The 16208-nt window shown below is 40.1% G+C and overlaps 1 protein-coding gene across 10 annotated transcripts in view; it reads left to right on the top strand.

Annotated features, from left to right (window-relative positions):
• Window positions 1-16208, top strand: part of slc6a9 (solute carrier family 6 member 9) — a 211145-nt gene that overhangs the window by 100229 nt on the left and 94708 nt on the right. Inside the window, exon 1 of one of the 10 annotated variants that reach the window (XM_052013134.1) lies at window positions 9281-9320. The exons of 6 other annotated variants lie outside the window; for them this stretch is intronic. Coding sequence is in view for 1 of the 4 variants with exons in the window: in XM_052013125.1 (XP_051869085.1) it covers window positions 9532-9651 (120 nt within the window). In the remaining 3 variants the exon portion in view is untranslated. 3 more of the 10 variants (XM_052013133.1, XM_052013132.1, XM_052013125.1) reach the window with 3 other exon arrangements.

The raw sequence follows: 16208 nt of genomic DNA, 5'->3' as shown, positions 1-16208 counted from the left end.
CTAGATTATAGGATAGATTGCTCACTTTCTTCAGAGATTGCACAAGGTGATCTTTGGTGGGCGTAGGATAGTCACAACACTTTGTTATTATAGAATCATAGAATTGTTATAGCACCATGGGAGGCCATTTGACGCATCGAGTATATGGCATCTCTGAAGAGAGCAGTCCCATTAGTCCCATTCCCCTGCTCTTTGAAGGTATACACCCCAATAAATCACCTAACTCTGTGTAACCAGGGGTGATGCCAATTGAATCTGAGCTGTGTGAGTGTTTCCGAATGGAGGTGGCATCTGACATTAAGAGATGCCATTTTGTGGGTGAGATGTTGAAGCACAGACCTGTATTTTTCAATCGGAGTTGTGAAAGGCTGCCTTGGACATGATAGGCTCAATTAACTTTCTTCTCAGTCAGCCTCCTAATAAATCTGTGTTACACCATCTAAAAAGCCTCTGTACCTTGATATATATTTCTCGTATTTCCTTACCACATAGGACGCCATTCAGCCCACCAAATTAATGCCTGCTCTCAGAACAAACTCATCAATCTCATTCCCCACTTATTTCCCTGTAACCTGTCACATGCCCATCAACTCCAGCCTCATTAAATATATTCAAGAAGGAGTCAGATATTAGTCCAGTCCTGAGGAAGAGTCCTGACCCAAAACGTTGTCTGTCTGCTTTTCTCCACAGATGCTGCCTGGCCTGCTGAGTTCCTCCAGCATCATAGTGTTTTTCAGTCAGATGTTATTCTTAGGATAAAGGGATAGGGCAATAAGGAGTGAAAGCAGGAACAGCGTACAATATTTAAATGAACAGCCAAGATCATATTGAATGGGGGAGCAGGCTTGAAGGGTTGAATGGCCTACTCCTGCTCCTATTTCCTATGTAGCCTACTAACCAGCACATCCTTGGGATGTAGGAAGAAAGCAGAGCATCTCGGGGAAGCCCAGGTCACAGTGAGAATCTGCAAAGTCCACAAAGGCAGCACTAGATTCAGGATCAAACCTGAGTCACTGGAGCTGCAGGGCAACAGCACTACCTGCTCCACCAGTGGGCTGCACTGCAGCTATTATCCCAACCATAGTATGAAGCCCAATACCTTACTTGCTACACTAACAGGGATTTTATTGAATTGTGTATTTAATACCTCTTGAGAATAAAGCTATTTTTGTGCTTTAGTTTTATTTAGGTAAAAATGACTGGAAAACATTCTTGTTAGAGACCAGAGGTTGGGTCCAGGTCAGTGTGGGGTGAAATCTGCTTGCACACCAGATCAGCAATGGCTGGAAACAGAAATTAAAAGGACTGGGGAAACGATACTAAGAGGTTGCTCTTGCAGCAGACAGTGGAAAGTTACCTCGGGCAGTAATCCAAAAACTAATCACAAAAAAAGATCTGTGCATTTCATATCCTTACCGTATCTGGAGTGATAGCTCATGCAGCAACTACGCTTCCAGCATTGAAATGTTGGCTCAATTAAGATCACTATATAATTATGTAATACTTAGAACAGAATTAAATACACCCCTACATCACTGAGTCACAACATAGATTAATCACTGCTGAAGGTTATTTCCAAGATTAATATGTCTCATTCCCTTCTCTTAAGATATTCAATCAATAGTTTTATTTTGCTACGATTTTGTTAGATCAAACATTATAAATGTTATGTTTATAATGCTGTGAAATCAATCTAGTGGAATTAATTTCTTGGTCACCTGCAAAATAATTACAGGAACACCCCTGCATCATTTTCTGTCATCACTGCAGCTACTAACAACGTGGGGAGAGGATGGTGGGAGGATGATGTGAAGTGAGAGGGGTAGGCAGGGGTAGGTGGATGGTTGGGATAAGGGGTAGTGGAGGTATGAGGTGATTGGTGATGGGTAAGGGAACAGAACTCATGGTAGCACTTATTTAAAAAAAAGTATCCCAAAATGTTTCCAGAGGTATAACTGGAAAGAAAGTTATGACAAAATAGGAAAATATTGGAAGGGTGATCGAAAGATTGTTTAAAAAGAACATGGTGTTATGATGAATAATTAATAAGACCAGAGGTGGATGAAGGGGAGAGACAAATAAAAGTAATCCCCATAAATACAGGAGAAAAAAGTATTTCTTGGCTAGTTTTTATTCTTTAATTGTTCTGCTGAACTTTGAGAATACTTTTTATATAAAAGTGCAGACAAAATTGTGAGTGACATAAAAATGTGACACTGGGATTTGCAAGTGCCACATGGTGTTTAAAATTGAGCAGCTTATTTGGATTGTATATTTGTACTTTGTAAAATCCTGCTACCTATTATCGCATTAGAAGTTGTAATTCTGGGAACATTGCATTATATGCATATGTTGTGCATGCAGATTATTTGGCATAGTACACTGAGGTCACGTTGAATAGTGCGTGATGTTTACATGGTGCCTGCAGTTTATTTTGCATAATGCACAGAAGTTCATTCTTGCTTTGCTTAGATTGTATTGCTATAATGCTGGTTCTGGTACTGCATCACTATAAAGTTGCATTGGTGAAGCAGTGCTCGATTCAGAAGTTATGTTACAGTGGCTTGTAGCCTTCCCTAAGAATCCATCTTCAGTTATGCAGTATATTATTATAAGCCAGTTGTTCTGCAGTTTTGTCAATTCTCCCACTTCTTTTAATCTACCCCACTGTGCATCTTGTTTGGCAGCACTAACCTGTTTGTTTGCCATATATACATGCCCTTATTTGTTTAATCAGTTACTTCCTGCTTCTGCTGCTGTTTTTTTACTTGCACTGTTCTGTTTTGTTGTGTGTAGCCATAGTGTTGACTATTTTTTTAAGGTAATTACTCTTCCCTCCTAGTTCTCTGATCCCCTAGGAATGAAAGCCATTACAATAAGATCATTATAAAGTCTGTAGAAAGGAAATTTATATATTAACCCAACTGTAAATTTGAGATATGCCAGTTTATTTCACACCAAAGTTATTGTACTTGGGCTGCAAGTTCCCATTGGTCAGAATGTCTTCAGTCTTTACTATCTTGTAAATATTTGTTGTGTTCTACCATTTTCCTACTCTCTTCACACAACATCCCCTTAAATGCAGAAATGTTCTTTGCTTTGAAAACTTAAATGGCTTTCTCTTTCTTGCCACTATCTGTGCAAATAAATGTTTTCTAAATCTAAATTTGTTGGTGCTGCTGATGGCATCTAATTTTTGTGCCCTCTTGTTCCAGACTCATTCAGTATTCTCCTATATAATGTTGTCATATAAAACCCATCACAATTCTTAAAGACCAATCAGTTCTCCCTTTAATCTCCCCAAACTGCTCAATCTTTTCTGATTGTTGCGCCTCCCAATTTTGTTAGCATCTTAATAAATCTTTTCTGTACTTCATATGGAGTTAAAATGTCCTTGTAGCATGAAAATCATAATTGCATGTCATCATACTAAATGCAGTCACTATAAATGTATTATTACCACAGTTCTTTGTATTCAAGCTGCACGTGAACTTTACTAAGTTTGTCAACATGCATTGTTACTTTTAGTGATTAATTACCAAATCTTTTCACTCCTCTACTCCAAAAATGCCTAGAACCCCAAGTACGCAGAAATGGGTGCACTAGATGGACAGTAGAGAAGCAATGGGCAGCACGGTAACGTGGCGGTTAGCGTAATGCTATTACAGCACTAGCGATTGGTGTTCGATTCCTGCCACTGTCTGTAAGGAGTTTGTACGTTCTCCCCATGACGCGTGGGTTTCCTCCGGGTGCTCCGGTTTCCTCCCCATGTTCCAAAGACTATTGGTATTGGTTTATTATTGTCACTTGTACCAAGGTACAGTGAAGAACTTGTCTTGCATACAGATTGTACAGATGTACGGGTTAGCAGGTTTTACACGGGTGTAATTGAACGGTGCAGGCTCATTGGGCCGGAAGGGTCTTTTACCATGCTGTATAAATAAAGTTTTTTAAAAAGCTAACATGTGATTTAGCCTTGGGTCACCCACTGCAAACCTCACTAACTATGCATTGGGTAAAACTGGAAGGGCATTGCACTTTTCCACATACGAGAATGTGTCAGCAGGGATCAAGGCTGGCTCTGAGAATCTTGGGGAGAGAGAGCCAGTGGCCACAGGCTGAGATTCAAGGCCTGGGGCCAGGCTCCGGGACCTCAGAAAATCAGAAAATTGGAGATTCAGGGGGTCCTGAAACATGAGAGGAATTGGAAGGCAAGGAATTTCGGGTTTCAGAAATATTGAGGTGTGTTGGGGGTTCAGGAGCACTAAGGGATCAGGGCTCAGTACCATTAGTTCGGGAACATCAGAGGATCAGTGGAAGAGAATGTCAATAGATTAGTTGCCCAAAAATACAAGGAAGTGAGTTCCTGCTCAAGGATATCAATTTCATTCCCATCTCCCTCACACTGGCCTCCTTGTTATTCTGTAAAAGTTTGTCATGAGCTCCTATTACGTAGGCATTTTGTTTTCAAATAGCTCATTCCACTCTGTCATGTTTCATGAATATATTTTCCCAGACTTGGATTAGAGATAAAACAGAAAAACTACAGGACCCTGGAATGTCGTTTCACATTTCACTCTGGGAGAAGTCAAATTTGATGCTGAAATAAGTTTTAAGTAATTGACACTCTAGGCCCACAGTTTCTTATCTAACTGGGACTGAGTAACTCCATATTTCTCCCACCAAAAGAAACCACATCACATTTTGCTATATTGAATTTCATTTGCAATACACTTTACAAGCCTATTTAGGTCCTCCCATATCTTGGCTCAGTTTTTTGTGAGTCCAAACTGGTTACAGAGAAGGTGAACAACTGTGATCCCAGTATAGATTCCAATAGATCACTTCCAACATTATGCCAGTCCAAATAACTTCACTTAACATTTGCAGTCAGTTTTCTGTTTCATGGCTGTCTTTTCAATTCATTCTGACACTCGATAACATGGCCTAGAAATTCAATTGCATACTGCTCTCTTTTTCATCTTTGTGCAACAGAAAATTGATCTTTTTAAGAGCAGAACAGGATTTACTTACGTCATTATGACACAGAGGAGATGATTCAGCCCTTTGGGTCCATGCTGACTCCCAACAGAGCAACCCCATTAGTCATATTTTCCCCCTTCTTATTTCCCTGTAGGCCTGCAACTTAATCTTTCTCACACACTCATCAACTCGCTTTTGATTTTTTTTGCTACTCAGGGATAACTTGCAACTTATTACCATATCAGCATATTTTTAGAGCATGTAAGCAGAGCACCTGGCAGAAACCACACAGCCACAGGGAGATCTTTTGCAGACTCATGCAAGATCATGTAGAGGCCTGTGGACTACTGACTGTAGCTCCCAGTTTTCTACTGGTAATCTGGGCAGTCAGCAGCACCCACAGACACTTGATGTAATCAGCCTTTTCTATCTTTTGGGAGTAGGGGTGTGCTCAGGAAGACCCATACACTGGCCGCCACAGAGATCTCGCATTAAAAGTGTTAATTCACTGCCCATGGCTCTGGGCACAAGTGACGTAGCAGCTACCCGTCTAGCAGGCAGTTATCGCCTATGAAACAGGCACTTAATCACATTTTAGCACTTATCTGGGAGCAAATCACAATACCAATATATCAAAACATGGATATGCTTATTTTGTGTACTTCTTTTGTAACCTCCATTAGGGTGATAGCATTGTATGCAGCACCCATTTTGTGCACCAAATATGCCTGAAGTCCAACTACTTGGCAAGGTCTTTAGTTCCTTGGGTTATTACTGTATGCTTTTATTGAAGATTACTGTTCTCCAATCATTTTGAACTATTCCTTTTTCTGTTGAAATTTTACATATTACTTTCTATCATTTCTCCATTTCTATCATTTCTTCAATGCTGCAACCATCCAGAACTTTAAATTTACTTCCTTAATTTACTTAATATCCTTCTTTCTATCTTTTTTAAAAATATGATAATTATGCCATTACTTTGCTACTTCCATTTCCTCCCAGTCAGCTTTTTCAATTAGGATGAGACTAAACATTTTGTCCACTTCCTTGCCATTTCAGCATTCTCTAACTTCATCTTGATCAACCCTTAGTGGCCCTGTTCTTTCAACATCACAACAGTGCAATCCATCCCTCACTGTCATTTATCCCAATTTATATGTAGTCTGTTTCTTTTTACTTTTGTTGCCACAGGCATTATTTCTGATTAACATAGCTTTCCTTTCTTCCTTTTCCTTCATTTCTAAAGACATTAAAACTACAGTGTTTAACTATTGACAGGTGCCAAAGCAAATTTCCCCAGTTATTTTTGCCACCTTTTTTAAATACAGAATATAACATGCTTTCCCAGAACAGATGAACAGTAAAGATGAATGGGGAAAAAAACTGCTAAAAACAGGGCTCGGAAGACCTGTGTTACTAGGTGCAGTGATGGGTGATGGCCATTCAGTGCCTTGAATTTTAGCAACAGCACTGAACTTGCACACTACTAATTCTGCTGATTAGGGTAATTGGATTTTAATTACTGTCTAATTATAGTCTAAATAAGGTTTAACAAAATAAATAGCCAGGATAATAGAGACCTGGCAGTGGTTGCTAAGCAATCATCTCTGCAAGGACGTTAAATCACACATTGTGTGATCAAAGTTTTTTTATTGAAATCTAAACCCTGATATAAGGTTACTATGCAGATTAATTTTGGTTACCATTGCATTTTGGTAGTAAAACAATAGCAGTTGCTTTGTGCTGTACTTCAAGCCGCACACAGCGGTAGTCTGGCTACATGTGTAACCAGAGTACGTGTCCAGAATCAGGAAACAAAGTCCATCTGGAGGCCAGCACTGAGGTAAGTGTGGGTGCAGGCCATGCCGCAAAGTGCCTAAGGCTGGGTGTTGGGTGTAGATAGATTGACAAGATAAGGTTTACCCCGAGTGATGTGTGCAAGTGAATGGATGCATCTGAAGCAAATATTACGTCGCATTCCCTTTCACATTTTAATCACATTCCTAGTTATCAGACCAATTATTGCTGTCTATTAATGCTTGCATTATTTTTAATGCTTTTATAAATAAAAAAATGGGAAGTATTCAGGCAAGAGGTGTAAGATTGTGCCAAACCAATGTCTAATTATCATAGGATTAGTTCCAAGTGGACGACAAGAGGCAGTAAAACTGGCATTCCCAAAATCTGATTGTCCCCAGACTCACAAGTTGCTGTCAGTTAGATGCTGCTGCTTCTGCTCCTTGGAGGTTTCCACATATTATGAGTTCACCTCTGGATGTCTATGTTACAGGGACAGATGTACCATAAAGACATAGGCAGATCATAAGAAATAGGAGCAAAAGTAGGAGCATGGCCCATTAAGCCTGTTCTGCCACTCGGTCAGATTATGGCTGATCCCCTTTCACTTTCCCACACAATCTCTGTACCCTGGATTCCAAAAACCTGTCAATTTCAGCTTTGAATATACTCAGCAGTTAAATTTATATGGAGACATTAGAGACTGCAGAGGCTAGAATCTGGAGCAAAACACAAACTGATGGAGAAACTGTACACAAAGAAGCTGGAGGAACTCAACGGGTCAGGCAGCATCTATGGGAGGGGGGGGAATGAACAGTCGACATTTTGGATCAAGACCCTTCATCAGGACTGGAAAAAAAGAGGGCAGAGAACCAGTATAAAAAAGGTGGGAAGAAGGGTGGAGGCAAGAGCTGGCAGGTGATAGGTGGATCCAGGTGGGGGGTGGGTGATTGGCAGGTGAGGGAGGGAGGAGAGTGAGAATGACGTAGGTAGAATTGACAAAGATCTGATAGGAGAGGACAGTGGACCAGAGAATAAAGGAAGGGAGGTGGGGAGGGTAACCAGTGGGAGGAGTGTGTGGGTGATGGGCAGATGGAGTGGGGGAGGGGAAAGAGATAGAGTAGTGGGGGCTAGTTGGATCAGGAGGAAAAAAGTGGGTTGTGGGAGGAAAGGGACAGAGGGGTTGGTGAAATTTAGAGAAATTGACCCATTTTCACATTAAGAACTATTGCATCATCAGATGAAATGAGATAGACTTGTTTACTTTTCTTAAAGTCAAGGTGGGTCAAATTGGCAATGTTCTATCTTGTATTGAACCCAAACAAATGGCAAAAAAGTAGGCTTGTCATTGTTTTTTAATCTCTCCCCCTTTATTAACGGAGACACAAGAGACTGCAGATGCTGTAATCTGGACCAAGAAGCAAACTGCTGGAGAAACTCAGCTGGTCGAGCAGCATTTGTGGAGCCAGAGGGATAGTCGACGTTCGAGACCCAAAATGTCAACCATCCCCTTACCTTCACAGATGCTGCCTGACTTGCTGAGTTCCTCCAGCACTTTGTTTTTTGCCCCGTTATTAATGCTCTGTGTTCCAGAGATGATCTTGAAAGCTTTTTGTGTGGTCCTGTTTTATCATCACTGACCAGCAGTGAAAACAGAACTGGTACGAGGCTTCCTGCTTCCTGGTGTGAGTTTGGCAGGATCTCCCTGCTCTAGCAGTGAGTTACAGGCTCTGTATTCAGGCAGAGAGATGACAACAAATGTTTCAAAGAATACTTCTGGCAAGTCTCTATCCTGAGCAACAAAAAAATTAGTACAACTTTGGGGTAGAGGAGGCTTCCTGCATTGAGCTTCAGACAGGAGGGCAAATAATTGCACGGAAGTGGCAAAGGGGTTGAAAGAACTATTGCATGAAATGAGGTGGACTTAATTCACACATTAATCAACCTTGATCAGAGGATCCTTTTTTCTTCGGGGGTCTTGGAGAAGAGGTGCAAAAGAGACAAAAATTACATCACCAAGGAGGAATAAAAACTTTTTAGTTGCAGCTATTCTGATTTGATTTAAATTATTTTGTTTATTTTAAAAAAATCTTAATCATAACTAATCATCCGAGAAAAGGATGTGAGAACTTGAGTACAGTAGGTTGAATGTGAATGCAAGCTCTTTTGTAAGAGTTGTCTTGTATTGAGCTAACCCCAGTACTGAGAAAAACCTTCAGTGACCAAGGGGGAGTTTGTGTCAGCATCAAAGCAGCATTGTTCAAGGCTCCAGGGGTGATGGTGTGAGGTGCTTAGGAATGGCATTTATCAAGAAAGTGCATTGTCCCCCCTGCGTCTCTTTTTGTGATTACTCAGGGAGTCCCTGACGACTCTGTGTGGCTTCCTCCATGTGATACAAGGCCCTAACCTTCTTAAAAGTCTGTCAGCGTGCATTTTGGAAACTTTTTTTTAAGAAAAAGCACTTCAGCCAGAGTAGGCGAAGAGTGGGACAGTCAGAGAGAAGCAGAGAGAGAGCATTTTTGGGTGGTGGAGTGTGTGTAAGTAAGTGCAGTTACTGGGGAGAGCCTGTCCCCATATTTCCAGCACATAGTAATCTGTTGCTTTCTTGTGAATTTGACAAGCGGACGATTCAGCAACACTTGTAAGGAGCAAAGCAAAAACAAAAATCATTATGGCATATTGTCCGTTTGGGATTTATATCAAGAATCAAGTGTTGAGTGATTCCATGCTTTTTTCCCGTGGAGGCAGATGCGTGTTCTTTTGGTAGACAACCAAAACTTTTTTCCCCCGGCAAGATTCTTGCCCTCCAAGACCCAAAAAGGTAAAGGCTGTACGCTAAATTCTTCGCTAGGAATGGGGTTGTTTTCGGTAGGTGAAAAATATTCAAAACTTTTATTATTATGCTCTCAAGCACAGAAGTGCTTCTTTTCTAATCAGACAAAAAGGCCTTTGTAACAGAATTTAATTTCCTTGATTTTAAAATTGCATTTATTTGATACTTTTTCAGCAGAAAAGTTTTGATAACAAATCCACTAATGTTTAGCATTATTGGAATAAGATGAAGTAGTTTATCAAGTAAAAAGTTATGATTTTTGACTTTCAAACCAGAATGCTGTCTCTGATTATTTAAGTTGGATGCATTTGTGAGTACAGTCTCCTTACTTTTGCTGATTTTCAGAGTTAGTTGAGGGATTCTTACTTTGTGAAGTTTATTGCTAATAAGTGATCAGATGTGTCAGATATTGTCAGCAAAGGAAATTGAACAAGATAGTATGAGATGCATGAAATAACCAACATTTGATAATGATTTCAAGTTTGTTTGTTTGAAAAGCAAAGAGCGCCTGAGGATTATTTTTCTTCAAAAGTGTATGAAGTTTCTATATTTAAGCAAATGCAAGGGAAAAGGGAAAGAATATAGCAGAGCAATCACCATCTTTTTTCTGTTTTATCACTAATCCAAGTCTAGCTTGATGTCTTTGTGAAAAATAGCTGGAAGAAATAAGCAGCTTAAAATCATACAACCTAACACCATACTTGAACAGGACATTAGTGTGAGGGAAATCAAAATAAAATTTCATTCTTGGGAAATATCTTCCCTGTATTTTTGAGTGAAAAACTAGTGTGGAAGGCTGACAAATTTCTGTATGTGACTTGAATGTTCATACTCCACCAGAAATGTATTGATGGCCAAGTTGGCAGTCAGTGACTTCGGAGTATTCAGTACACTTGCTCAGAAAGTCCTGAATGTACTGTCAGTACAAAGGTAATTCATCTTTTATTTGTCTTTACATGAACATAGGATATATAAGGATAGTCATAACAATATAAGAAACAGGAACAGAAGTAGGCCATTCAGCACCTTGTGCCCATTCAGTAAGACCACAGTTGATCTTCCACTGTGATGCCACTTTGATTCCCTCAGTATCCGAGTATCCATTTATCTTTATCTTGAATATACTCTGAAACTGAGTGTCACAGACCTCATGGGAGAACATTCCAAAAATTCACCATTCTCATGGTTAAGAAAGTTCTTTTTATCACATTTCTGAATGGCTAATACCTAGTACTGAGATAGTAATCCCTAGCCTCAGCCAAAGGAAACATCATCTCTTCATTTAGCCTGTTGAGCTCCGTAAGAATTTTGTACGTTTCAGTGAGATCTCTCATTCTTCGAAACTCCAGACATTATAGACCCAATCTGCTTTATTCTTCCTCAAAGAACAATCTCCTGAACCCTCCCCCAGCAGAAGAATCAATCTGGTGAACCTTCTTTAGTGAAGTGGCAAATTAGGCTGAGAGATTGGTCAATCCAGATGCAGTCACAAACAATTTAAGGGGATCTTTCAGAATACATGGAATAAATGCATTCCAATTGGAAGGGAAATTTCCTGTTGGAGAACCCTACATCTTTAACCAAAAATGTAAAAGATAGTTTCAAAGCATATACTTGCACAAAGACAAGTGACAGGCCAGAAGATGGGACAAATGTAAAGCAGCAAAGAATGACTAAAAGATTATAAGGAATGGAAATTAGAGTATGAGACAAAGCTAGCTGGAAATGTAAAAATGGATGATGAGAGTTTCTACAGATATTTAAAATGGAAAAAAGTTAACAAAGTGAGTGCTTGTCTTATAGAAGTGAGTGTGAAGAATTATTAATGGAAACGAAGGAGATGAATTAAACATTAGTCTTCGTAATAGAGGATATAAGTAACATCCCAGAAATAGTTGTAAATTGAAAATTAGGAGATAGGAACTCAGGAAAATTATAATCTCCAGAGAAGTGCTATTGAGAAACTTCTTGGGGCAAGTGTCCAGCTCCTAATGGACTTCATCTTATAGTCTTAAAAGAAGTGGCTAGCTTGCAAGATAGTTAATGCATTAGTTTTAATTTTTCAAAATTCCCTTGACTCAAGAAAGTTTCCTTTAGATTGGAAAATAACAAATGGAACTCCTTTATTCAAAAAGGGAGTTACAGAAAGCTGGAAACACTAGGCCTGTTTGAAGATATTGCTAAAGAGACAGTATTAAGAAAACTTCGAGAAAATCAGGCAAAGTCAATATAGATTTGTGAAAGGGAAAGCATGCCTGACCAATTTATTGAAGTTCTTTGAAGAAATAAAATGCTCTGTGAATGAAGTGAACCAGTGCATACACTGAACATAGATTCAAAGAAGGCTTTTGATAAGGTATTGCATCAAAGGAAATTGGGGAGATTTGATATGAGGCAACATATTAACGTAGGTAGAAGATTGGTTGGCTAACAGGAAACAGAAAGTAAACATAAATGAGTTTTATTGATTGGCATGATGTAATGAGTGTGGTGACACAGGGAGTCATTCTGAGACCTCACCTTTTTACAGTTTATAGAAGTGACTTGGATGAAGAGGCCAAAGCTATGTTTACTAAATTTAATGATGACATAAAGATAGGTAGGAAAGTAAATTGTAAAGAGGATACAAGACAGTTACCAAAGGACATAGGTTAAGTGAGTGGCCAAGGATCTAGCAAATGGAGTATATTAATGTGGGAATATGTTAACTTGTCCATTTTGGTAGGAGAAAGAAAAAAGAAACTTATGTCTAAAAGGTGAGAGACTGCAGGACCATGAGTTGCAAAGGGATCTTGGTGTCCTGGTTCATGATTTACAAACAAAAAACTAGTTTGTATGTACTGCCAGTAATTAAGGAACCAAACAGAATGTTATTGTTTATTGCTAGGGGAATTTAATATGAAGGTAGAAAGCTTATGCTTCCGTTGATGAGACCATGTCTGAAGCATCGTGCACAGTACTGGGCATGGCTTTAAGGTAATGGGTGGGAATTTCAAGGGAGACGTCAGAGGGAGGTTTTTCACCCAGAGAGTGGTTGGTGCATGGAATGCTCTGCCGGGGGTGGTGGTGGAGGCTGATACATTGGTCAAGTTCAAGAGATTGTTAGATAAGCATATGGAGGAATTTAAGATAAAGGGATATATGGGAGGAAGGGGTTAGATAGTCTTAGGAGTGGTTTGAAGGTCGGCACAACATGGTGGGCCGAAGGGCCTGTATTGTGCTGTATTGTTCTATGGTTCTATGGTTTACTCGACCAACACCTGGAATAAGTGGGGAGGCATTGGACAGGCTAGGCTTGTATCCACTAGAGCTGAGGCAGCACAGTGACACAGCTTGTAAAGCTACTGCCTCACAGATCCAGCTTGATCCAGTTCAATCCTGAGCTTGGGTGCTGTCTATGTGGAGTTCGCACATTTTCTCTGTGACAACATGGGCATCCCCCCAGGTGTTCTGATTTCCTCACACATCTCAAAGATGGTAGGTTAATTAGCCATTATAAATTGCCCCTGTGTTCTGGGTGAATGGTAGGATCTGGGAAGAGTTGGTGGGAATGTGGTGAGATTAAAAAACGGGATTAGTCTACATAGGTGCCTGATGGTCAGTGTGGGCTTGATGAATCAAAAGGTGTATTTCTGCGTTGTATGACTCTATGACCAAGTCTATGACTAAGAGTGAAAGTTACTTTATTTGAAACATATAAGGTCCTGAGGAGTCTTAACGGAGTGGATGCAGAGAGGACATTTCCACTTGTGGGAGAATCTAGAACACAGAGTCATGTTGAAAAATAAGGGTCATCCATTTCAGAGAGAGATGAGGTGAATGTTTTTCTCACAGGAAGTTGAGTCTGTGGAGCTCTGTAGCTGTGTTTCTCAAAGGACAGAGGAAGCAGAGTCTTTGAATATTTTTAAAGCAGAGGTAGATAGATTCTTAATAAGCAAGGCAGATGGGGTGGGAAGGTTATACAGGATAGGCAGGAAATGCAGAGTTGAAGTTAGTCACAAGAGCCATGACCTTTTTAAATGGTGGAGCAGACTTGAAGGATGGGTGACCTACTTTGTTTTTAATTGGTTTATTTGTATGTTCAGAGGGAAGCCAGAATGTACATCATATTGCATTTTCACAAAGCCCTGTATAATTGTAGTAAGACTATTTTGTTCTTGTGTTCTTGTAATAAAGAGTTTCTTAATCACTTGCTGTAGCTTCATGTTCGCTTCAAGTAATCCATGTACAAGAACACCCAAATCCCTCTGAAGACCAACACCTTTTGGTCTCCCACCATTTAAAAAGAATACTCCACTTTTCTGTTTTTCTACCAAAGTGGATGATCTCAGATTTTTCCACATTTTATTGTTTTGGCCATCTCATCACCCCTTCACCTAGCCTGTCTATATCCCCCAAAACCTTTCTGGATCCACTTCACATCCCACACTGGCAGCCAGTGTTATATCATAAGCATACGGGATATATTGCTTTTGATCCTTCAACCATATCATTGATATAGATTGTGAACAGCTGGGGCCCCAGCACTTATCCCTATGGCATGGATGAGTCAACTGAAGGGCCTGTCTCCATGCTGTATGACTCTATAACCTGTATATTATTCCTAATCTTCCAATTTTAGACTTAAACTATGCCCTGCATTACCACTACTATTCGGAGACCTACATATAACTGCCACCATTGTTTTCTGGCCCTTGCTGTTCCTTAGCTCTGGTATTGGTATTGGTTTATCATTGTCACTTGTACCGAGGTACAGTGAAAAACTTGTCTTGCATACTGTTCATATAGATCAATTCATTACACAGTGCATTGAGGTAGTACAAGGTAAAACAATACAGAATAAAGTATAACAGCCATGGAGAAAGTGCAGTGCAGGTAGACAATAAGGTGCAAGGTAGATTGTGAGGTCAAGGGTCCATTTTATCGTACTAGGGAACCGTTCAATAGCCTTATAACAGCAGGATAGCAGCTGTCCTTGAGCCTGGTGGTACATGCTTTCAGGCTTTTGTATCTTCTCTCCAATGGGAGAGGGGAGAAGAGAGAATGTCCAGGGTGGGTGGGGTCTTTGATTATCCTGGCTGCTTTACCGAGGCAACGAGAAAACATAGCCAGAGTCCATAGAGGGAAGGCTGGTTTCCGTGATGTGCTGAGCTGCGTCCACAACCCTTTGCAGTTTCTTGCAGTTATGGGCAGAGCAGTTGTCATACCAAGCTGTGATGCATCCAGATAGGATGCTTTCTATGGTGCATCGATAAAAATTGGTGAGTGTCAAAGTGGACATGCCAAATTTCTTTAGCCTGCTGAGGAAGTAGAGGCGCTGGTGAGCTTTCTTGGCCATGGCGTCTACGTGGTTGAACCAGGATAGGCTATTGGTGATGTTGATTCCTTGGAACTTGAAGCTCTCAACACTCTCGACCTCAGCACCTTTGATGTAGACAGGAGCATGTGCACTGTCCCCCCTTCTCTTTTGTTTTGCTGACACTGAGGGAATGGTTGTTGGCATGACACCATGTTACTAAACTCTCTATCTCCTTCCTGTACTCTGACTCATCATTATTTGAAATATGGCCCACTACGGCGGTATCATCTGCAAACTTGTAGATGGAGTTAGAGCAGAATCTGGCCACGCAGCTCTGCTCAAATTGACTCTACTTCTTGATCGTTTTTGAGTTCAGATCCTTCCTCTCCACTGCTTTCATCCTAAACTTTATTATTGAGGCCGGTCCTCCTCCTTTTTCATTTTGTGTTTCTCTTCCAAACATTCAATATTCTGCATTATTTAATTCCCAATCTTGCTTACTTTGCAACTACATCTGTGTGGTAACTGTTAGATCATTTTCACTTATATTCATTTGTGTCATTAGTTCCCCTAATTTACACATTTTGTGTGTATTCAGATAAAGAACCTTCAATTATTCCTTTTCATCATCTTTCCCTGACATAATTTTAATTGAAGATAAACTTTACGTCAGCATCCTCTGTCCCTTTCTGATGGTCTCTGATTATCATGACCGATGTTACCACCCTGCACCGTCACTTTGTTCTTTCTCTTTAGATTCCTAAATTTCAATCTCCACCCAATAAGTCATTCCCCTACTAGCACTCAGAGATTCATTCTCGCTGGCTGCTAAGTCTTAGATTATGCCTTAGTCTCACTTCCCTCTTCATCTTTCTGTTGTTAATTATATGCAGCACACAGTAAAATACACTCAACATTGACTTGGCCTCATAACTATACTTTTTTATTAATTGCAATTAGTTCAACCAACTCAAAATTTCACTATGTAGTTCAGACAATTACTTATCTCGTTGGTTTTGCAAATTTTTAGTTATACAACTCTTGTTTATTTTCACAACTTCCAAACCTCACTTCTTGTATTTAGATGTTGTGCACTTGTGATGGACGTGGCTGGACTTGGTGAGTTGTCCTCTGAGTCCCTGACTCAGGGTCTTCTCCTTCAGTGGTTAGTCTCTGGTGTCACTGCTGTCAGTCATCTCATGAGGCACCTTTATTTACATTTCTTTGCATGGCTTGAATTATTTAGTTTGATAAACATACCGTTGGTTCCTGTACTCCATTTATACTCCCTGG

This window comes from Pristis pectinata, chromosome 3 (genome assembly GCF_009764475.1).
Source record: "Pristis pectinata isolate sPriPec2 chromosome 3, sPriPec2.1.pri, whole genome shotgun sequence".
Lineage (NCBI taxonomy): Eukaryota > Metazoa > Chordata > Chondrichthyes > Rhinopristiformes > Pristidae > Pristis > Pristis pectinata.
Note: the sequence above shows the minus strand (reverse complement) of the source record. Positions and strands in the feature narration are given on the sequence as shown.